The 23,044-nt window shown below is 51.8% G+C and overlaps 1 protein-coding gene across 1 annotated transcript in view; it reads right to left on the bottom strand.

The window, feature by feature from the left end:
- Positions 1-23,044, bottom strand: part of RAB6B (RAB6B, member RAS oncogene family) — a 47,421-nt gene that overhangs the window by 19,634 nt on the left and 4,743 nt on the right. Inside the window, exon 2 of the mRNA XM_080671963.1 lies at positions 1,617-1,675. Coding sequence (XP_080528089.1) covers positions 1,617-1,675 — 59 coding nt within the window. The remainder of the gene's footprint in view (positions 1-1,616; positions 1,676-23,044) is intronic.

Below are 23,044 nucleotides of genomic sequence, written 5' to 3'. Positions count from 1 at the left end.
ATCTCTCTCTCTCTCTCTCTCTCTCTCTCTCTCACACACACACACACACACACACACACACACACACACACACGCTGAATACTAGGTCATACTCCAGAACTGCAATCTGTTAGGATGGAATCCCAAATGCAGATCAGTGTGGTAGAACTCCCCTTATGGGGCGGCCAGGCCTCTGCTAAGGCTGTATCGGTGCAAAGCCCTGGCCTGGAAAGCACATAATGAAGGCAGTGAGGCTGAGATCACCCTCCCAAAGCCGGTGCCCAGGGCTGTGCATGTCACCCAGGGCCCCACCCCCAGAGCCTTATGTTCTGACCCTTCCATCAAGTCCACTAGTTACCCGGCATTTCAGACAACTGCAGAGGAAAAGCAGGAAATTAGAGAGAGGGCTGTATCTGGGGCAAAGACTAGTCCAGAGGAAGACTCAAGCTGAAGAGAAGACCCAGAACTGCAATTGGCAGTGAGTTGTGCTCCGCATCCTTGGTCAGTCCAGGAAGGCAGAGGGACCTCTTACCCAGCCGTCCCCAGTGTGTTCTACAAATATTTCCCCCGTGAGGACTCAGTGACAAAAAGATTCCATGGCCAGATACAGCTGGGAGATCCTGCACACTACACCCCCCTTTCAGCACAAAACCACACGTTGATGCAGTCAAGGCCCTGAGAAGTCCTGCAGGAGTAAGTTGATTTCCTTTTGTTCATCAGTGTTCCCTAAATATACACAAGTACTACACCCTCCTGCCTGCGTTCTTCTCAAATAAAACCTACTTACACGCCTTGGAACTGGTACCTCACAGGTCCCACTGGCTTAGAAAAATGCATTTTGTTTGTCTCTGCTTTGAGGAAGAAAATATTGTTTTTCTTAAAAATAACCGAAATGATTCAATGTGGTTCCTTTTGCAAAGAGCTATAATTGTAAGGAAAATTCACTTCATTTGCACAAACCTCTCAGTCACCCGTGCCAGGAAAGTGAAATGTTACCGACCCCCAAGAGCTCAGCCTTTGGGCCACCTGGAGCCACCTCTGGGCCACTGGTTGACCCCAGACCACCGTGAGAGTGAGGAGCCAGGGGTCACTCCACCAGCCTCCTGCCCACGTAGGGCAGTACAAGTCTATCACATCAACCTCTGCAGAGACGAGAGTGCCTCAGCAACTGTGTGTGTGTGCGTGCACGTGTGTGTGCCTGAGTGTGTGCATGCCCATGCATGAGGTCCAGCAAATATAACTATGCTCAAGGAACAAATTCTCCTACTGCTCTTTCACCTCCATTGTTTTGCATCTTGTCCATCCTCCTCCAGGTGACAACCCACCCAAACCCTGTAATGGTTAGACCTGCCCACGGGCAGCAAGATGACACAGACTGAAACGTGTCCTTTCTCTCCTGGAAAACATTTCCTTGGCCGAGGTTTGGACCTTCAGAAGGGCTCGGAGTCATTACTGGACTGGGGCCAGTGCATAGAGGGGAGGCTCCTTCAAAGCAAAACAACTGCCCTGGGCCCTGGGAACATCCTATTCTCATCTCAGGACTAGCAAGCCCCAGAGAGAGATCAGCATAGTCTCCAGGCCACTGTCCTGGCTGCAGGCACCATGGGTGACGGGGAACAGGGGCTCCAGGACCTCACCTGGTACGTGTTGTCGAAGCTGTCGTACATGAACCTCGTGATCAGAGACGTCTTTCCGACTGTAAAACAAGAAGAGAGGGGGTTCAGCCATGGCACCCGAGCTAGGTTCCTCTGAATACATGTCCCGTGAAGACAACAGATAACAAAAAAGCCCAAAAGGAAAGATGAGATGCGGAAACAGAAGTGAAAGGCAGACCCTGGGAGAGGGACCCAGAGCAAGGCAGCTGAGTCGACACCGGCTGGGCTGCAGGGGAGTCCTTGCCAGGCACCGAGAAGGAGGCCTGTCCCTGCCCTGTGAATTCTCACCTCCCAACTCCAACATCTTTCCTGGCCCACAAGAGTGTAACTGACGCCAGAGCCATATATGAAGAATTGGAGCAAGTGCGTGCAAGACTGATGCTCCTCTCTCACTGGCCTACGTTCTCCTGGAAACAGTGCCTTGTCATTGGTCACAGGCTGGGGTGGGGGCATGCTGTTTACTTCCCATTCATTCAGCCTAGAGACTGCTGAGGAAGTGGCTTTCTAAGGAACCTGGCAGCAGGGGGTGCAAATGAGCCACTGCCCAGTGTCTCTCATAGGCAGGACTATTTTTTGAAGAGTGTGCCTGACTGTCCAGCTCCTTGCAGGACGGTTAGCATCCCTGGGCCTTGCTGGGTAAGTTCCAGCAGGATCCTGTTAATGTGACAACCCTGGATTCCCCTCCCCCCCGCTCCCCCTCCCCCCCGCCCTTTGCCCCTTCATCTGCCCTCATTTGCAAATGCCCTGAGAACCACTGCTATGGCTAAGAGAACCAGGAAGTCTCTTGGGGATCCCAGAAGTGCTACTTATCTCCCTAACTGCAGTGTTTGGCTTCTGACCCAGCCCTGTGCAGGTCCCCTGGGGCCTGGCAGCGGCAGAAAAACCTACTGTAGCATTTCTATCATCTGGGAGGGGAGGAAGGAACATCTGTTAGGTCAGGCCCCGCATGGAATGCTTCTCTACACTGTCCCACCAAGTCTGCCATGGCCCCGGGAGGCTCCGAAGGGACTGGCACAGCTGAGCTTGGCTCACAGTCCCCTCTGCTCCAGCTACCAGGAACACACAACCCTGGTGGGAAAGCAGGAGAGCCAGCACCCAGGAGTTCTCCAGTCTGCCTCTCCCCGATTCTCAGACCGGATGTCCACGGTCTGCACCTGGCGGGGTAGCTGGTCACTGCCTGAATGGAGCAGGGTGACCCACGGGGCTCCTCTGGGCAAGGTCCTTCTCTGAGGCCTCAGTGGTACAACATATAACAGACAAGGGCAGCCACCTCCTGTCAGCCCACAGCTGTAAAGGAAAGATAACAGTCTTCTAGCCAGAAGGAACATCTGTTGGACTGTGTTTGGGACAAATTTAGGTAGCTCCATCTTTGACCTGGAATGGGTCAGCCGGATCCAAATCTTAGCTGGGGTACTGTTTAGCTCCATCATTCTGAGGTGGTCCCTGCCCCTCTGGACCTCAGTGCCTCATTTGGACATAACATCAGAGACTTCAAAGGGCAGTAGCAGAAATGAAATAAGATCATAAAAGTGCCAGGCACGCAGGAAATGCTTAACACGGGAAGGAGGTAGGTAGCAGGTAAACAGATAGCGGATACCACCACCACTACCGAATTCACCTTGCCCGTCAGGTCTCTCCATCCGGCTGTTCCTGATCTTTCTTCTTTGTAATAAAACTGGTACCTAATAATCGTTCTGGTGAATGATGGAGCCTGAGGAGGGTCATGGGAGCCCTTGGCTTTGGAGCCAGTTGGTCAGAGTGTGGTGTCGTTGGGGACCCCATGTGTGGCTGGCAATCTTATTGGGGACTACGCCCTTAAACTGGGGAGTCTGACACCAAGTCTGGGTGGGCAGTGGCAGGAAAGACTGCAGTACCCCAGCTGGTGTCAGAAGAGCCACATTCTGGAAGAACCTCTCTGGGGTGAGCAGTAATGCACCTAAGGTCTCTTCTAATTGCAACTGAAAACTGTCCTTTGAAAAGCTATTGATGGGCATTTAATCTCTATAAGGTACTTCCCAATTGCTTTAAATCTCCCCTTAAATTTTATATGAAGGTGGGAAGTGGGGGCTCCCCTCCCAGAACAGCCTGGCTGGAGATTGCTAAGGAGCCAGCGAGAGGCAGACAAATGGGAGGGAGCACAGCTTCCTCCTTTTCCAAAAGACAATGCAAAGTTACAGCCTCCTCCTCGGGAAGAGAGGCATGGCAGGGCCCACGGGTAACTTCCCTAGGCAGTGACGCTCCCGCACCTTACTCCCGGGGGACGAGGGACAAGCATCAGGGAGCAGGGTGAGAAGGTGGGGAGACCCCAGGTTCTTCCCCGGGACAGCTGAGCAAACAGGCAGGAAAGACAGTGGAATTACAAAGTGGAACAGGAGGTTCGTGGATTAGCTGAGAACTCAGAGGTCCTTGCAGGGTTTCCAATGCCGAGTCGCTTCTTCTCAGGACACCAGCCACTGGCAGTGGACTCGTACTGGCTTACAGGGTAGAAGGAGACAATCCCAGGAAAACAACTTGTTTATTGGGACTGTCAGGAGGAACAGGTGTGGGGGCCTGGCCACAGCCAATACTTTCTGAACATTCCCACAATAACCATCATAGGCAACACGTGTGTTTATAGAGCTGGTTCCAGGCACACGCCAGGGTCCGTGCCAGGAGGATTTACATGAGAGGAGTAAACAGAGGAGACGGGACACCTGCTGCCTGAAGCTGCAGGATTCCACGCCCGCAGCTACGCTGTGCTGAGCGCTCAGCACCGACCTGTGTGGTCCTCCACTCTGAAGCGGGTATTCATGTCACCCCCGCTTTCTACAAGGGCCAATGAGTGGACAGCCTCGTGCTCAGGGCCCGAGCTGAGGGAGGCCAGGATGAGGCGGCCTGACCAGGAACTGAGCTCTGATTTCTGACCCTTCTTGGCATCTCTGAGTCAAACTGGGTTTCAGGGTCCTGCCAGGTCATCATTGTCATCGCTGTGGATGTCCGGAGTCCTGGAACAGCCCCTGCCAAGCCAAGGCACCTCTTCCTTGGGACCAGCTGCAGGTGAGGGCCTCTCCCCACTCGGGAAGTGCTTGACCCAAACCGGAAGGTCAGACACCGGAAACCGAGGTGCCGTGTGGGGCCCAGGAGGGCTTGTAAAGTGAGGGTGGGCAGGTTTGAACACCGGGGGCCCAGCACCCCAACCGAGTCCTGGGCATGGATGACCTGATCATCACTGATGAGCTGCAAAAGGGAATATCTTTCTATTCCTCTAGGCTTGTTTTCCTCATTTCTCAGGGCAGAAGTCCCCCTCCTCCCTGCCTCAGAGCTTCCCCACGACCACCCAGTCCTCTTTCCGAGGCTGCCCAGATATCGGGGCTCAGACCCTTTTTGAACTTGTCAGCTTGGCTACCTGCTCAGACCGATGGCTCTTCCTCCCTGCGGCCTGTATCTGCACTGTCCATTGCAGGCTCAGGGCTGGTGTGTCCTGATCCAGCCCCCACTGAACAAGTCTGACTGCAGGGCCTCCACCCTGCCCCTGACCCCAGGGCTCCAGGGCAGAACTCAGGGATGTTCCGGGCACTGAGCTCGCAGAGGAAAGCCTGGGCCACGCTGTCTGACACCAATGCAGGAAAGGTATCCTCCACACCATCTCTGGGAGGCTTCCGAGGGCCCTGAGACAGAGCTGATGGAAAGGGGCCCCTTGCACACCACTGCCCAGGCTCCACCCTGGCATCACATAAAGAGGCTGAGCTGGTAAAAGGGCTGTCCTGTGCCAGCTCCTCTCCCCTCTGAAGGGCTGCTGCCCCTTCCTCACCCCATACCTGAGTAAGAGGTACTGGAACCCGGAAATGATGAGCTTGCACAACCCATCTACCTGGCTGCTTCCCCAGTCTCACCACAAAGAGCAGGAGGAGGCTGGAGCCATCACCTGACTGGCCACTACCACTGGGCTGTAGCCAAGGGGAGAACCGAGAGGGGCAGTGACATTCAACTGGTGCAGATAGGGAAAGGCGCATGGGAGGGACATGAGACACTCCCCTGAGGTCCCTCCTGCCTTCCCTCCAGCCCCTGCAGCCTCTGAGAGAGTGGTCCTCCCCACACGGCTCTGTTCTCAAGGTCACACTGGGCTCTGTTCTCAAGGTCACACTGGGCTCTGTTTTCAAGGTCACGCTGTCCTGAATACAGCTAACAACAGTCTGAGACACCAGTACAGCAAAGCTGAGCTTTTTCTGAAAGATTCCACTCTACTGCCAGGATTTTATTAAAAACAAGCAGCCAAATCATTTGAGCTTTTTTATCTCGGCTCTTGGCTTAGCAATATTCCTGTAGTTTAGTCCCACCTGATTAAGCAGAGAGATGCATTTTCCTTTCAACCAAACGAGGGTCAGACGATTCCTTACTGAGTATTTACCAGGAACCTCTAGAAGGAAAGAATAGGAACTCGAACTCTTACGGGGCGTTCTCTTAGAGCCAGACAAGAAATCTGGTGCTTTACTTAGGGCCACTCATTTGATCCAATGAGTGAGTTATTATCCCCCAGGTCACAGAGCTGGTAAGCAGTGGAGCTGGCACACAAACCCAGATCTAAAGCCAAATTCCATGCCTCACGCATGACTGCCACATGAAACCAAACCCACCCAGGGCTCTGGGCCTTGGCTTGTGCCCAGGCCATAGGGTGACAGCTGAGTGGTCCATGCGCCTCCAGATTCCCACGCTGATACTGTCTCCCACTTTGAAGGACCCCTCTCCGCCCTGCCATCTCCATAGTAGGTGTGGGTGTGGGTGGAGAGATTGCCATGCCGGCCAGAAACGTAGGAGAACGTGAGGCAGAGCACAAGAAATTTGCTGGAGACTTCGTAGAGGGTCTGCCAAGGCCTGGCAGAGAGAGCACCACCCACAAGGTGGCCCCCTTGCCCAGCCCAGCCAGAACCTGGGCCCACAATCTGCTCTCAGCCACCCGTTCCCATTGACCACCCACACCAGCTCCAGGCCCTGCTGGACAGACAATGGGGTCCCACCTGGTCCTCCTCAGGGTCACAGAAGTGGCCCAGAATGGAAGGCAGAAAAGACCTGGTGGAACCCACTGCCATTTCTAGGCCACCATGGTGGGCTGCCTGGGAAAGAGTCTCTGAATCTTGGCCCATAGCCCCCCTTCAGCCAGCTCTAGGTCAGAGAGAGTCTGCAGTTGTCAGAAGGTGGCCCTGGAAAAGGCAAACCTGCTCTCAGGCCAGCAACCCACTCCTAGGCTGGGCGGGCTGACCAGGTTCTCCCATCAGCGCAGTTTGCAGCATACAGCCAGGAAATGCTGTGAGTGCTGGGAAGGGCCTGCTCCGAGGGGTTCTGTCCTTGCCCTGTAGCTGAGGAGGAGGCCAGGACCATTCTGGCCCAGCTTCCCTGCTCCACAGGGGCCTCCGGGGAGGATGCACCATGCCCTGCAAACCTTTGCCCCAAAGTCCCCCATTACTAGCCCTCCTGCGGGGCGCACAGCCCCCAGGCCCTGTGGTAATAAGACACCAGCTACATCTACCTGAGCCTTGTTTTCTTTTGTTCCGTTTTCAGAAAATAGAAAATCCAACCCCAGCCTTGCGGCAAGGTGAGCAAGCCTGGGTGTCTGGGGACCAGGTTCCCCCCTCCACACCCATCTTGCCACCCAGTGCACAGAAACATGGCTCCAGACCAGGGCTCTGCCAGCTCCTACCCAAGTCCTGAGGGACCGACTGGCTCACCGTAGGCTAAATGAGGAAACACGTGAAAAATCCCATTTCAAACTGTTCCCCCAAAGACTCCGACGGTAATTAAGAAATATGCAAAGCTCTTCATTGGACACTTTAATTAAGTGTGTTAATTCCCTCTGCCAGAGAATGCTCAGCCACCTGGGCCTCACCAAGGGACTCAGGGAAGACAGAACCGAGGAGGGAGGAGAGGAGGAAGGGTGGGAAGGGGGTTGGCAGGACAGAGGTGGGCTGGGCTGACCCAGACCCTTTCTCCTGCTCCAGTTGGGAGATTGACCCATTGCTGACCCTCACGCCGCCCCATTGTCCTCCACCTGTCCCCTGTCCTCTGACCAAGCCCAGTGACCCCAGGAAAGCCTGCCCTGAGTCAGGGCTAGGGGGTATCATCCACTAGCCTCACAATGCCCCCCCACCCCTGCTGGAAAGGAGAAAGCCTGGGGTGCAGGAGGAAGTACTGGCCCTATGTGTGTCTCTGGCTAGCTATGGACCTTGGACCTGTCCAACCCCTGCTCAGGGTCTCAGCTTCCCAGTAGAGTAAGAAGGAAGAGGGCAAGTGGGTCCTAAGAACCCCATCAGCATAACAGCCCATGCTTCAATCATGTAGAAGGGGTGAGGACAGAAAAGGAAGAGGAAAAATAAAATAAAGGTCCCGTGTGACCCAGGAAAGCTCGGACTCCAGGTGGGGAGTTTTCCTCCAGTCTGCAAACCCACAGGGTACTCCCAGGAAGGCCGGTCCTCCACTCCATCATTCCTCCAGAACACCCTAACTCAGCCCTGTGGTGTCCGGGGACATGATGGCCTGCCAGGGCTGCACACAGTACCTGGGGCTGGGGCCGTGGAGGTTCAGCCTCCGTCTCCCTTCCTGACCCACCTCCTGCTTCCTTCCCCAGAGGTTTCACGTTTGGCAGAAAGAGGCGAGTTCCAAGGAAGCAGGTGGCCAGCAGGGCTGGGCTCGGAGAAACCCCAGGCTCAGATGGCCACACCAGCACCGCTGGTTGCCACAGGGGAGATTTGGCTACGTCTCCTTCTGCCTGATGGCGTGCTCTCGTCTTTGCTTTTCTTCCTTTCCTCTCTAGCTTCCCCCCCACTTCCCAAAGCCCCCAGGCCCAGCTTGTAGTCTGGTCTTGACCTCAGCCCCTACCTCTCCCAGGACCCCATGAGCTTTCAGGACACTGCAAATCACCCCTGCCCAACCCAGTGCACAGAAAGGCGGCCCCAGACCAGGGCTCCGCCAGCTCCTACCTGAGTCCTGACGGGCCGACTGGCTCACCATGGGCTAAATGAGGAAACACGTGAGCAATCCCAACCCACACAAGGAGCTTCTAATTAAGCGAGTCTACACCTGGCCTGAGGTTTCCTCTGCTTCCCAATCATTACTCTATATAATTGTCTACACAAATCAACTGGATAGAGAGAGTAGGTTTCTCTTATCGACAATTAAGAATTTTGAGATAGATATAAGGCAAAGGAGATGTAAACTAAAAAGAGAAGGCAGGAGCAAAAACTTTACTTACAGAAATACACCTTGCAACATCTTACTCGAGTCACTGAAGTCAGACTAAGAAGCTGCCCGATCTCCCTGGCAGTCATGGGATGATGTCAAAGCAAAAGATAAAAGTAAAAATACATGACTAGCCCGGCTGCTATGGCTCAGCGGTTGAGCATCCACCCAGGAACCAAGAGTTCACTAGTTCGATTCCAGGTCAGAGCACATGACCGTGTTGCAGGCTTGATCACCATTGGGGGTGTGGGCAGGAGGCAGCCGATCGATGGCCTCTGTCATCAGTGTTTCTATCTCTCTATCCCTCTCCCTTCCTCTTTCTCTAAAAAACAATAAAAACATTTTTTTAAAAAAAATAATACATGACCAACTGCAATAGTCACAGTACTCATGAGGTAAAACCAAACTGGCTGCTGAGCTTTTTATAAGAGTTGAATAGCAGCAAGTTCTTGAAAAAGAGTCTGGAGTGCAGAAATCATGTGGCCACTTACAGGGCAAATGTACATGTTTATGTAATCAACTGGATGAACATCACTGATGAAAATCAAGGATGCTAACATCCCCTGTCTGAGTCAATGTTCGCAGTCATGGGCCCAGACCGATGTGTTTTACAAATAAATAATTAAACAAAAAACCAAGGTTCCAAGATTTCAGCTTCTGATCAAGATGAAGTAATAGGGACTAGATTTATCCTCTCACATGACAGAACCAAAAGACAGACGCAATATATGAAATAATGATTTTCAAGACACTGGACTTCAGGCACTGAAGGTAATTACTTCTGAGAGGCGTGAAACAAATGAGGTGAGCCCCACAACTGCCCCCAAATTATTGCTTTAGGAAACTTTCAGGCCACAGCATAGGGAGGGGGGAGACAGGTGGAACCTGCTGGACTTGCTGAATTGAGGAGATAGAGCTGAGAGTCTGGAGTTCACAGACAGAGTACCAGAGAGGCAGGAGATGCACAGAGAACTCCAGAGGTCTGCAAAGGGGCTCCTCCGAGTTTTCAGCTGAGGACTGCTTAGTACATGTGTGTAAGGAAACCTACTCAAGACTGGGGAAAGAACCACTCAAATGGATTAAAGGAAACAGTGCCTGGAATCCACACAGGGCCTGGGAGAGTGCCTGTTCCCACCTGTTCCCGCCTGTTTCCAGAGTGGAAATCTTGGGACACTGGAGAGAGGAGTCAAAAGGGCTGTGCCTCCATAGTGGGTAATAATTAGCCTGAAACTGAACACAACCCTGGTCTCAACTAACAAATCTTAAGAATGTTTATAGGAATACAAAACAACCCAGTAACATGGCAAAAGTCACAATGTCTAGCATCCAATAAGAAAATTATCAGGTAGCCCTAGCCAGTTTGGTTCAGTGGATAGAGCCTCAGCCTGTGGACTGAAAGGTCCCAGGTTTGATGCCAGTCAAGGGCACATGCCCAGATTGTGGGCTTGATCCCCAGTAGGGAGCATGCAGGAGGCAGCCAATTCATGATTCTCTCATCATGGATGTTTCTATCTCTCCCTCCCTCTCCCTTCCTCTCTGAAATCAATAAAAATATATTTAAAAAATTATCAGGTATGTTAAGAAACAATAAAATATACCCCTAAAGAGGAGGAAAACACAATCAATTGAAACCAACCCCAAACTGACACAGATGTTAGAATTAGCAACAACATTAAAAAAAAGTTATTCTAACTGCATTTCATATGTTCAAAAAGTTAAAAAGAGATGTGGAGAATATTTAAAAGGATATGACAAACTTCTAGAGGTAAAAACTACAATGTGCAGGGTAAAAAAATACACTGATGAGATTAACAGTAGATTAGACACTACAGAAGAAAGTACCAGTGAACATGAAACATGCAGAAAAAGGATAAAAATAAATAATTGGAACAACAGTGAGTTGTGGGATGATGTCAAATAGCCTGACATACATGTTATTGAAGTCCTCAAAGGATTGGAGGATGGGGATGGTGACAGCAAAATATATTTGAAGAAATAATTACTGAAAATATTCTAAATTTTAGGAAAACTATATACCCACAGATCCAAAAAGTTCAATGGATCTCAAGCAAAGGAAACATAAAGAAACCAAACAAGGCACATCATATACAAATTGCACAGAATCAGCAATATGGAGAAAATCACAAAAGTAGCCAGGGGGAAAAAAGATACCTTATGTACATGGAAACAAAGATAAAGAAGACAGCCATTTCTCCTCAGAAACAATGCAAGCAAGACGACAAAGGAGCCATTTACAAACTACTGAAAGAAAAACCAATTAACCTAGAATTCAATAACTTTCAGATATATAACATCTTTCAAAAACAAAGAAGAAATACTTTTCAAACATACAATGCTGACAGAATTTATCACCAGCAGACACTCACAACAAGAAATGTTACAAGATGTCCTTCAGGAAACTGAAATGACACCAGATGGAAATGTGGATTTACACAAAGGAATGAGGAACACAGGAGATGGTCACTGCATGGATAAATATGTAAGATTTCTTTCATATTGTTAAAATCTCCTTATAACTATGTTGGACCACAGATCCAAGAAAACATAGAACAAAAATCTTGTTACCTTGACAGAAACTATACAGACTAGAAGAAAGGGAAGTGACATCTTTGAAGCAGTAAAAGAAAAATGTTGTCAACACAGGATTCTATACCCAGCAAAAATCTTTCAAAAATGAAGGTAAAATAAAATCAAATGCTGAGGTAATTCATTCTAGCAGACCTGCAACACAAGAAAGGAAGTTTTTTGGCAGAAGGACAGGAGACCTGCACACTCACACTACAGCCACTATAGTCAGGACATACATTCAAAGTCTGACAGACCTGGATTTTAATCCTGGCTCTGCCACTTATTTCCTGTGTGGTCTTGGGTTAGTTACTATCCTCTGAGGCGCAGCTTCCTTATATTAACAACTAGAGGCCCAGTGCCTTGGCTGGCCCGGTGCCTGGTGCCTAGGGTAGGGTCCCTAAGCCTGGCTGGCCATCAGGGCTGATCTGTGGGGTGACAGGCAGGGCGATCAGGGGAGGGTGGCCCACTGGCACCCACCTTGGCTGGCCTTGCGCTGCCTGCTTGCTGGCCCCGCCCCCCACTGCCTCTGCAGGTTGTGGCCTGCAGGCTGGGGGCAGCTCCTGTGTTGAGCATCTGCCCCCTGGTGGTCAGTGTGCATCATAGCGACCGGTCATTCCACCGGTCGTTTCGCTGTTTGGTCGATTTGCATATTAGGGTTTTATTGTATAGGATGGGAGCAGAAATGACTACCTCACAGCAGTGTTATGAATCCTCTGAGAGCAGTAAAAAGTTAACATTCTGAGTGAAAGGCATATGGGAAATCGTGGTACTGTTCTTACAATTTTCTATAAGCCTAAAGTTATGTCAAAATAATGCTGATTTTAAAAAATATGCACACACATGTACACATCCATTTCTCTCAGATTACTGGCACATTCAGGAAATATTGTGCTGATTCGTTAGACATTCTGGTCAACATGACATTTTCCTACGGAACTAGACTATAACTATACTTGGCAACAAATTAATCTTCACAGTGAGGCAGGATCTAGCTGGGTACTGGGGAACTGCTGTGAGCACTTCTAACCACAGACCAGGAGATGGAGCAAGTCCAGATAGATCAGCTCAGCGGGCAGAACCCATGTGTAACCACCATGTGTGCATGTCCACTGATGCGTGCAAACGCACACACACAAACACACACTCATGCATGTGAGCTCAATGAAACAGGCACCAGAAGCCCTGGTGTCTGGAAACCCTCTAGTTCCCCTGGTGTCTTAGCTGTGAAACTGAGAACCTTACAAATAAAACATCTTCAGGGCTTCTTAAAAACCACCTGAGATCTGACCACACAGCTTGTGTGAGCTACAGAGCTCCTCCCACCCAGTCAATCCACCCACTGTTTGGACCCTCTCTATCTCACTGAGTCATTTTAAACACTTGTCAGCTTCAAGTAGGGGCAGGTTCCACACCAGCACCACCACCAGCACCTGCTATCTTTGAGGACTAGCCACCCTCCAACATCAACTCAGAAAAGGAGTTCCTGCCCACAGCATACACCATTTCCTGGATAGCCAGACCAGTGGGCAGAATGTAGTCTATTTTAATTGGTTTGGAGCTCAGCCCAGTTCCAGCCAGACCCTACACATGCCAATCACATCCATGTGTCTGAGTGGCTGCCTGGGTGCTGTGAAGAATTAATTCATAGTGAGTATATGTATGTTTGAGAGAAATGTAAGTATGCTTAGTTCCCATCACCAGCTGATCTTCTGACAAGGCCGGTATTAATGCAATTTGGTAATTTATTTAACTGATAGGAACTCTTGACCCATCCACAGCATGGAGTTTGGTAAAGTAATATATATGCTCATCCTTTTCTTGCCAAGGAAATTGCTGGTGGCATTGATGTGATGTGAAAAGCCTCACTTACAGGGGTAGTGAGAATGGGGAGAAAGAGTGTTGAGAGGCATGGCTTGTGTTTCCTAGATTGTTAGTTGAGGTCCAGTCAGAGGGGCTTTGTGACAATAGACCCACAGCTCCCATCCCTGGGGGCACAGCAGTGGCCTGGCCATGTGACCAAGTTCACTCAGGAAGGTGGAAGGTGGCCTCCAGATTGTAGGCTGCTGTAGGCAGAGCATCTTCCCAGATGCCCACCCCCTCTCAGAGGAACTCCTGGGCTGGGCAGCCTTGGGTGCTGACTCTGAGGTCTCCATAAGCCTAGGGAGCTAGCTGTTCCTGGCACTTTTGCTGGCCCAGCTTCACTCCTGTCCTCACACAGCCTGCACAGTGCTGTTCACCTTGCTGCTTTGACAAGGAGAAATTGGGTGCAATCCCAGGCCCTGCGCCTCCACAGTCAGCTGGTGAGAAGAATGGGCTTGTAGGCTTCCCCATTCTCAACAGACAGAAGCCTCCTTCTGCCCTCAGGACAGACTCAAAGTCACCTGCCTGCCCAGGACTGACTCAAAGAGTAGGGACAGCCTTCCAGGTAATGCTTAGTGTTGTGTTCTGGGATAGAAAAGGCACTCTAGATTCCAAGGACCCTAGGCTTGGAAGTGGGCACAGGACCACCCAGCAGGCAACTGTGTCTCCACCCCTGTTGGACCAGAAATGACTGCTGGTCAGGCTTTCGGGTGGCCAGAGGGCCAGGCTAGGGGAAGGGAGTAAGGGGACCTGAGTTAATACCCAAGTCTCCCCTGGGCTAGGATTTCCTGGGTAACCAAGACAGGGATACGATAGCCAGGTCACCTGTTTCCATCCCACAAGCTCCGGGGCCCTAAGGAGCCCATCTCAAAAGCAGCACCACGGATGGCATAAGCCAGCTGATCTTGTACAAGCTGCTCACTGAGCTGAGAAGTTGTGAAGGTGGAGAAAGGGGCCACTTGCCCAAGATCACACAGCCCCAGGGTCATGGCCAGACAATACTTCTCCTGGTGCACAGCCAAGAGCTCCACCTCAGAGGTTTCTCTGAGTCCAAGTGTGCCCAGGGCAGGAAGACCCTGCCTCCTGAAGTCCCAGTGGAAACACACCACATGGGAGGGGCCAAGGAACAGCAAAGAGTAAACAGTACCAAGGAGCAGAAGGCTGGTTTCCAGAAAGATCTCAGATCCGAGTAGCTTCAGAATGCTAAGTCATGGCAAGAAGGTACCTAGGAAACATCTGATCATGTGACAAGAAAAATCAAAGGTGCAGAAGCAGGAGTGTTTGCTCAGGGCCACATGAAGGGAGAGCAGTAGCAGAGTGGGAACCAGAACCCAGCTCCTAGGGGCTTCCCTCGTGCCTGCTGTGGGTGGCCCCAGCCAGCTTTGTAACTGGGAGCAGGTCACAGCCCCTCCTGGATGCTCCAACTCTTTGTCTTCAAAATGAGGGCATCTCTAAGGCATCCCCTCCCTCAGACATCTTCACCCCATCTGTATTAGTTATCTGTGCTGTGTAACAAACACCACAAACTCAGTAGCTTAAAACAACATACATGATTATGTCACAGTTTCTGTGGGGCAGGAGTATGGGCACAGCTTATCTGGGTCCTCTGCTCAGGGTCTCACATGGGTGCAATCATGGTATCAGCTGGGCTATGTTTCTTTCTGGAGCTCAGGATCCACTTCTGAACTCCTGAGGTTGCTGACAGAATTTAGTTCCTTGTGGCTAGAGGACTGAGGTCCCCATTTTCTCGGGGGCTGTGGGCCAGGGGCTGTTCTTTTTTTCCTAGAGGCCATCCACAGTTCCTTGCCACGTGGCCCCTCACAGACCCTCTCACAATATGGCAGGTACATCCCATCACATTTACTATACCATATCAGCTAGAAGCATATCTCAGGTTCTATGTGCATTCAAGGGGAGGGGACCATGCAAGGATGAGTCACTGGGGGTCACCTTAGATCATGTCTACCACACCATCACACATTCACAGGTTCCTAAGAGATGCTGCCTCTACTCTTCACTCAGCCTCCATCCCCTTTCCTATATTGATGAAGTAGCTAATCACCTCACAGGTCTCTCTGTCTTAAGACTGAAGCTACCAGCTGGCCTGGATGGAGGCTGTGGGTGGGCAGGGGCTGACCCCTGTTATGCCTACTTTACTGTGTATTTTTGCACACTGCCCAGCCAGTTCTCCCACATCACACCCAGCCCTCCCCCAAGCTGAGGTGGATGGATGAGCCAACACTGCTGTCCACGCCAGAACCTGGCCTTATTTGGCCCTTTTGCTGCATGGTGGAGGTAGGAGAGGAGCCAAGTTCTTTTGGACCAACATCTGGGGTTCTGCCCTCTTCTGATTTAGGTGGGGGAGAAGCAGGTGGATAGGCTAGCTGGGGACCTTTTCAGGCCTGCATTTCATATTCTGGCCTGGACAGAAGCCTGCAGTGTTTTGGCTGGATGTGGAGGAATGGAGGGGGAGACTTAATGAATTAGAATCAGGGGAGAATTTCTGGATCTTGGTGGTACACGTAGGATCTGTTAATATCCTAAAAATAAGTGGCTACTTTGGTAACAGTCTTTTTTTTTTTTTCTCTCCCTGAAAAGAAACCCTTCCCAGAGGTTCTCTCTAACTCAGAGCACAGACCCAAACAAAAATCTCCTGCCCCCAACACTAGACCCTACTCACAGCAGCCCAGCCTGGGAACTGCTGGGGAGGGAGAGACAGCTCAGTCTGCTCACCGAAGCCCCACCTTGGCTGCAATCGGGGAGTGAAACTGATGAACGTCCTCCCTGATCCCAGGGCAAGGTAAGGACCCTTCTCTCCACTCCCCCTGCTCTGCCTGGCTGCAGGTTATCGGCCACCATTATAGCAGCAGCCCCGCTGCTCACCTCGTCCTCCACACGAAACAGAATTGGTCCTGTGCTCCAATATGCAGTAATGCCTCCGTGGAAAACTTCAGCCTTCTGTTCCACTCGGTCAGAACCCAGGCATGGACAGCGCCACTGCCCAGAGCAGCAAACCACCCCAGCTTTTTCAAAGCCCCAGGTCATGGTCACAGACAGGCTGTGGCTCGTGGAAGCCTGTCTGTGTCTGGTGGCAGCGCCTGTCTCCTCCATCTCAGTGATTTCATAGCTCTCTTCCCCCGACACCCATTTTTCTCTCCTAGCCCTCTCCCTTTATTGGAGGGGGAAATCAACAAGAAACAATTGTTCTAAATGCTTCCCTTTACCCTCTTCCGTCTGTGCAGTCTTTACTCCCCGCTCAGCAACAGGTCAGGACAGAACCTGTTCTCTGCCTCTCTCAGAATGAGCCACCCCCAGAGGGGCCTGTCTCTGGTGCAGAGGCCACAGGCACAACTCTCCAGTTCTGAACCAGGAATGGTTGTTTTTGGTTCTGCCTCTGCCTCAGGGGCAGGGGCCATGGGGGCCAGCGGGTGTTCCCACAGGTCAAAGCTGAACTGAGCTGCTTGTGGCCAGCTTCCAGGCCAGCTCTTCTCCAGGCCAGCGTTCCTGGCAGGGAGACACCCTTGCTGAACACCGAGCCGAGGCGACAGCTCTCCTTACCCGCCCTGACCTCACAGACAATTACTCTGGCACTGCGCAAAGGGCCATGGGTGGTGACTGAAACATGCTGTGATCACTGATGATGCATCATAGGATATTCTCCAGCCACCAGCCCCCCTGGCAAAGGAGTGCAGGTGGTGCTCAGTAACCTCCACAGGCCCGGCCTGGACAGAAGGCAGGAGGAGCAAGGAGCAGGGGTCACCAGGGCTTTGGAGGCTGGGGTTTCAGGCCTCGAGAACAGACCGTGAGCTGGCCTATAGGCAGGGAACAGCACCAACTGGCCTGAACAGGCTGCCTGCTCTGAGCTAGGGCTGGGTTCAGGATGGCAGCCCCACCTCCACTCCGGCTCCATGGCTCTTGCCCTTCTGCTTTTTGCGCAGCCAGTTTAAAGTTGGGTTTCTGTCTCCAAGGCAGAGAGGTGCGCTCTCCCTTACACATCACTGCCTCCCTGGAGTCCTGAGGGACTCCTGAGCTTGCTGGGAAGCTGGAAGCTGGTAGAGAAGAGCAGGGAATCCCTGGGAGAGAGCAAAGAAAGCGAGGCAAGTGTACCTGGAAGAGGAGCCTAGCAAGGGAGGGATAGGAAGCTGCACAAAGGGCTAGGGGAGCTCACACGCCCGCCTGATGGCAAGAGGGTGGAGGGAGTTCTCACCCTCAGTCACCAGAGGGATCTGGGGAAGCTCCCGCACCCAGTGACCATGGGGCAGAGGGAGCTCACAGACCCAATGACCAGAGGGTTGGGGAGCACAGATATCTAAGAGCCATCTCCTCACCGGGTAGTCCATTCTGCCCTGGGCAGTTGGCAGAAGGGGCGAGTGTGGGAGGGCTGCCAGCGTCCTGGGCACCCCCTTGGCAGGACAGAAGCAGTCAGGGAACCCAGGGCATTGTGGAGGCAGGAAGGACAGAGGAGCTCAAGGTGGCCAATTTTGGTACATCTGAGGATGGTGTGACCTTGCAGGGAAAAGCCAAGCTCCTCCTCTACAAGCCTTCATTGTTCCTGTTCCTCACTCTACAGAAAAGGATCAGGAAAACAGACATCCCCAGCGGGGCTGACCTTCACAGCCAGAGGAGAAGCCTTGGCTTACCCTCTCACAAGCCCTCCTCTCATTTTATCCTCAGAATGTTCCCAGCCTTGTCTGGTTCAGGCTGCCTGGATCTCCTGTCTCCAATCAGACCCCACCCCACCTTCTTCTTCTAATCCATGATCATGTCCCTCCTTAATCTAAACCCCAGTGGATCCTCACTGCCTGGAGGGAAGACCCTGACTCCTGCATGTGGGAGCTAGGCTCTCTGGGGCCTCACTTCGCCTACTTGTCCAAGTTCAGCTCCTTCTCCCACCACGCTATGCCCACCGAGGCCACAGTCCAGCCACCTTGCCCCACACTCCATTCCCCGGAATCCCCAAGCCCTTCACAACCTTCAGCCTTGACACAGCCTGGCCCTCTACTTACCATGCCCACCTTTGTCTGCCCATAAAGTCCTGCTCACTGTGCACAACCTCCCCCGGGAAGCCTTCCCTGACAACCCCAACAGACACCGCCCACAGCCTTGCTTGGTAGTGAACATTGTCTGGCTGGGACTTATGACCTGCTTACCTCACCAACTGCTGTTCTAATCACACGCCTCAAAGCCTCCGCCCCTGCAGTCCACCTGGGCTGTGCTTGTGGGGAAGTACCAGAGCTGTGAACATGAGGTACTCTTCTGTGAGCAGCTGTGGGGGTCCCACCAAGAGGGGCAGGGCGAGTCTGTCCCACTTCCTGCTGGGATGGGCAGCAGGGAAAACACCCACCAGGGAGTCAGAGACCCAGGTGCCCTTCCCAGCTCAGCAGTAAGCACTCTGGGTCCTGCACTCCATGTAAAAGCCTTCACCTCGCAGAGCCTCACAGTCTTCATTTATAAAATGGGACATGCAGCTCTACCTGTCAGATCACAAGGATGTGCGCCTTGCAGCTCACGACACAAAATTGACAGATCAATGATTCTCAAAACCTTGCAGCCCTACCCATCTTTCCCTCATCCATCTACAAAGGGCGACTGCTGTCACTATTTCATTAACAAAATTACCTGTCACCTGAGCGTTTACCACGTGCCATGCAGTGAAGTATTCAATCTTTGTGAAACCCCAACAAGGCAATAATCACTCCCACGTCTGGTGAGGAAAATGAGCACAGAGTGGTCCTGTTTCATCTCAACACCGTCCAGACATGGGGGTGGGTGGTGGGTGGTGGGTGGTGGGTGGTGGGTGGGGTGGAGCTGGGGAGGAAGCCGAGCCTGAGGAGGATGGAGTGAGAGATGGGATTGGAGGAGGAGCTGGGCGGGGTCAGTAAGTTGGCTCACTGGGTGGAAACACTGCAAACCTCTCTAGGTGCTGGCCCTTTCCCAGCCTTCCCTGCTTACCACTCGCCACCTGGCTACAGAAGGAAGTGTCCTAGAGATGGAATACCTGGGAGCTGTCACCTGTTCTGTCCTCCTCATAGGTCCCCTCTGCACAGAATGAATGCCTGCCAGCAGAAAGGGCAGGGCAGCCCCATCCCTGTTGCCTGGCAACCTGAGCCAAATACATCCTTAGATGGATGAGCCAGAGTACCCTGGGGGCACATGAGGGAGAGCTGGGCCCAGGGAGGTGGGCCAACACTGCCTCCCAGGAGAAGAGGGTGCAGGCTGGAAAGGATCCTGCACTGGGGCCTGCTGGCAGAAGATCCAGGGGTAAACTAGCTGACAGACACCCTGACCCCACACTCTAATCCCTACAGCCCCTTTAACCCTTCTGACCAGCAGGGCCATCTCCCCAGGATGGGCATGCTACTGGCTTGGCATCATGTTCTAAGATGGCACTGAATTATGAGCAAGAGTTAGAGATCCATTGGCTAGAGTGGTCACTCAGTCCAGCAGCCTCTGGGGACACATCCAGAAAGCCAGAGATGGGACAGGGCCTGTCCAACCACACAACTGGCTGGCGGCTGGCCGGAGCCAGAATCAGGGTCTCCAGGGCCCTGGCTGCTCCAGGCCTGGGGGGAGGATGAGGCCAGCCACTTACTTTGGTTAGTTCTTCCCTTTTTAGTACTTAGTTCTCAGCTGAAACCTGGGTAGTGTCTTTCCTCTATGCAGTGGGCCGAGGGCTGACTTGGGAGGGTTTAGCTACCTCCAAATAAGCAGTTCATTCGGTGTAAGGATGGAGTGCCTGCTATGCAATCCACAACTCCAGCTCCATCAGACTTCCACATGGAGACTCAGCCTCCTTCCTAGACCCCTCCCCCCATTTCCTCCTGGCTCTGGGCTCCAGTGCCCCCACCAGCCTAGGGCAGTGGTCAGCAAACTGCGGCTCGCAAGCCACATGCAAGCCACATGCGGCTCGCAAGCCGTGGTGTGCCCCTCTGTTGACTAATGAGTTTGCCCGACCACTGGCCTAGGGGAATCAAAGGACTTCCCGCCCACCCCCATGCTGTGATCTGCTGGCTCCTCCTTGGCTAAGAGCTTGATGAACTCCCTAAGAGGCATTTATAAGTGACCTCAAGTCCATCAAGCTGCTGTGGTCCTCTGTCCCATCTTCCCCACTCCCTGGCCTGGGACTGCTTTAGAGGCACGAGGCCCAACAGATCACTGTGTTTCTCATAGTGACCTGGGTTTGACTCCTAATCCTGCCATGCTAGCAGTGAGTCCCTGGGCATGACCAGCTCTCACTGATCCTCTGCCCCCTGACCTGCAAAATGGGTGAATCCCACGTCTATTGCAGGGTGCTCTGTGCAGAGCCGCGGGCAGAGTGTTCCTAAGTGCCATCTGAGGTTAACTGGAGGAAGGATACAGAAACCCAGGAGGGTCGGCTCCATTCTGTTAGGAAGGACAGACAGACTCAGTGAGAAGCCCTCCCCATCCATCCTCCTTCCAAGGCCCTAAAATGACAATCCTTCCCACGTGTAGAGGTGACTGAGCCATGCCCCAGCTGAGGATCCTCCATCAGTTTCCCATTTCCTTCAGCACCAAGTACCAGCTCATGGCCGACTCTGCCTCTGTGACTCACTCTCACCTCCTCTCCAGCCACAGGGAAAGCTGGCTGAGCTGGTTACCTCAATACTGGAAGCCCCTTCCTCTGGGGAAACCCCACTAAATAGCATGCCCATCACCCACAAGTGCTGGAAGAAACCTGTGGTCTCCAGCACAGAAAGCACACAACTGAGGTCTCCCTCTCTCTCCCCGTCTCAGACCCTACTGCCCCCCTTTCCCACCCCTCTGTCCAGGCACCTGCTGGGGCTCTAGGCTGCCATTCTTTGAATGCATTTCTTGGAAGAAGCCTTTGCTTAAAGGTTCTTTTCTACTCCCGGGCGAGGTATAATCTGCTCCTTCCCGGACCCCAGCCTGTCCTTTGGGTATGCCACCACCTGGGAACAGGTGTTACCTGTCCCAGAACACGTGGTTGAGTCACCACTGGTCTTGTTACCAAGAGACCAGAATAAATATGCTTTTCTACTAAAAAGAAATAATTTTACTAAATTGATAAAGTATTCATAGCATTGGACATTTATTTTTTTAAAAGATCTCACTTAGTTTAAGGGGAAAATTATAAAAATAATAAAGGAAATTGGAAATTTCAAGCCCCAAGAAACAGTAAAGAACCTCTCTTAGGAGTTATAAATCTAGCACTGCCCAGGGCCCACCTTTTTCCTGCAGCCTGTCTTTTAGCTCTAACAAAATCTGCCCATATCAGGGCATGGCTGGTACTTCCTTCTGGCAACCTCTCCCATCTTCTCTTCCCTGGTGAGAATTAGAATAGGATGACAGACGATGGACAGTGGAGAAAATGCCCAGCAGTTTGTCAGCAGTCCACCCTGATGATCATGAATTTTCTATTCTACCTAACCTTTCCTCATCTTCCTCAATGGTTCTGTCCAACAATTTTTCTAAATTATTTACATTAAGACCATCAGTCCTGCACATGCAATGGTTCATTCCTTCAGCAACAGTGGAAGAGATGGGGTGGGGATGGGACACAGGCGATAGCCCCCCAAAGGCCTGCCCCAGGTGAGTGTGCAATGCCAGGGAAACACCTATAAGGATAAATGTTCATGGGCTGATTTTGGGAATGTACTAAGTCACAAAAGGACAATGACGTTATTTTGTTATATTTTAATGGGATTTGTTGTAATTTGGAGGCTGCAAATGATTCTGATAATCAGATCATGCAAAAGATGGTAATTACTATTACATCTGCACAATCAGAACATATTCTACCCATTTCTTTTTTCTCTTCTGGTTAGTTCTGTCGTCTCTCATTAGCACTGAGGCGCAACTTTTCTCTTACACCAAGTACAGGTGAATTCTCATCTTGGTGTCGGACTCTCTCACGTTACACACACCTCTCTCAGCAAACGCAGCAAAGGTTCTGGGTCTGTACTCAACATCCAAGGTTCCCTCTCTCATTCCAGACACTGAGGACGAGAGAGAGGTTGGGAGGAGAGAAGGCAAAGCTGAGAAGCCTAAGGCGCAGGACAGTTTGGTGATCGACCCCGACCTCACAGTGAGCTCTGCTGGCATCAGGCTTGGATGCGTCCCTGCCTTCCCACCTCTGGTGGCCTTACTGCATCCTCATAGGTCTTCAGAGATGGTGGTGGGGAAGGGGGCGCCCTGAGAATGAGATGAACTGTGTGAGCCGGGCACAACCAAGACTAAACGATCTAATTGTCTGTGAAAGATTCTTAAGTGTCACTGGTAAGAATCTTCTGGCTTGTGAAAGCAGCAGGTGTCAGGATGAAGAAGCCTGTTTCAAAGCTGACTTGACTCCCTTCCTTTTTTTATTTTGTTTTTTAATGTGTTTTTTTGTGTGTGTGTGTTTTTAATTGATTTCAAAGAGAGGAAGGGAAAGGGAGAGAGAGAAACATCAATGATGAGAGAAAAATCATCATTTGGCTGCCTCCTGCACGCCCCCTAATGGGGATCGAGTCCAAAACACCAGACATGTGCCCTGACCTGGAATCATGACCTCCTGGTTCATGGGTGGATGCCCAACCACTGCGCCACACCAGCCAGGTGACTCCCTTCACTATTAATCTGTCGATGGGACAGCAGCAAATCTCACACAGCAGGATAACCTCATCATTTCCAAACTGAGATCATTAACCTCCTGAAGATGGGGAGGGGGACTGACAACTAAACCCTCGTCCTCTTAACCTTCTGAACTTTGCCCTTCAAGGGGCTTCAAATTC

Source organism: Plecotus auritus, assembly GCF_963455305.1.
Source record: "Plecotus auritus genome assembly, chromosome: 6".
Classification (NCBI taxonomy): Eukaryota; Metazoa; Chordata; class Mammalia; order Chiroptera; family Vespertilionidae; genus Plecotus; species Plecotus auritus.
The sequence above is the reverse complement of the archived record's forward strand: the minus strand, read 5'-3'. Positions and strand labels throughout refer to the sequence as shown.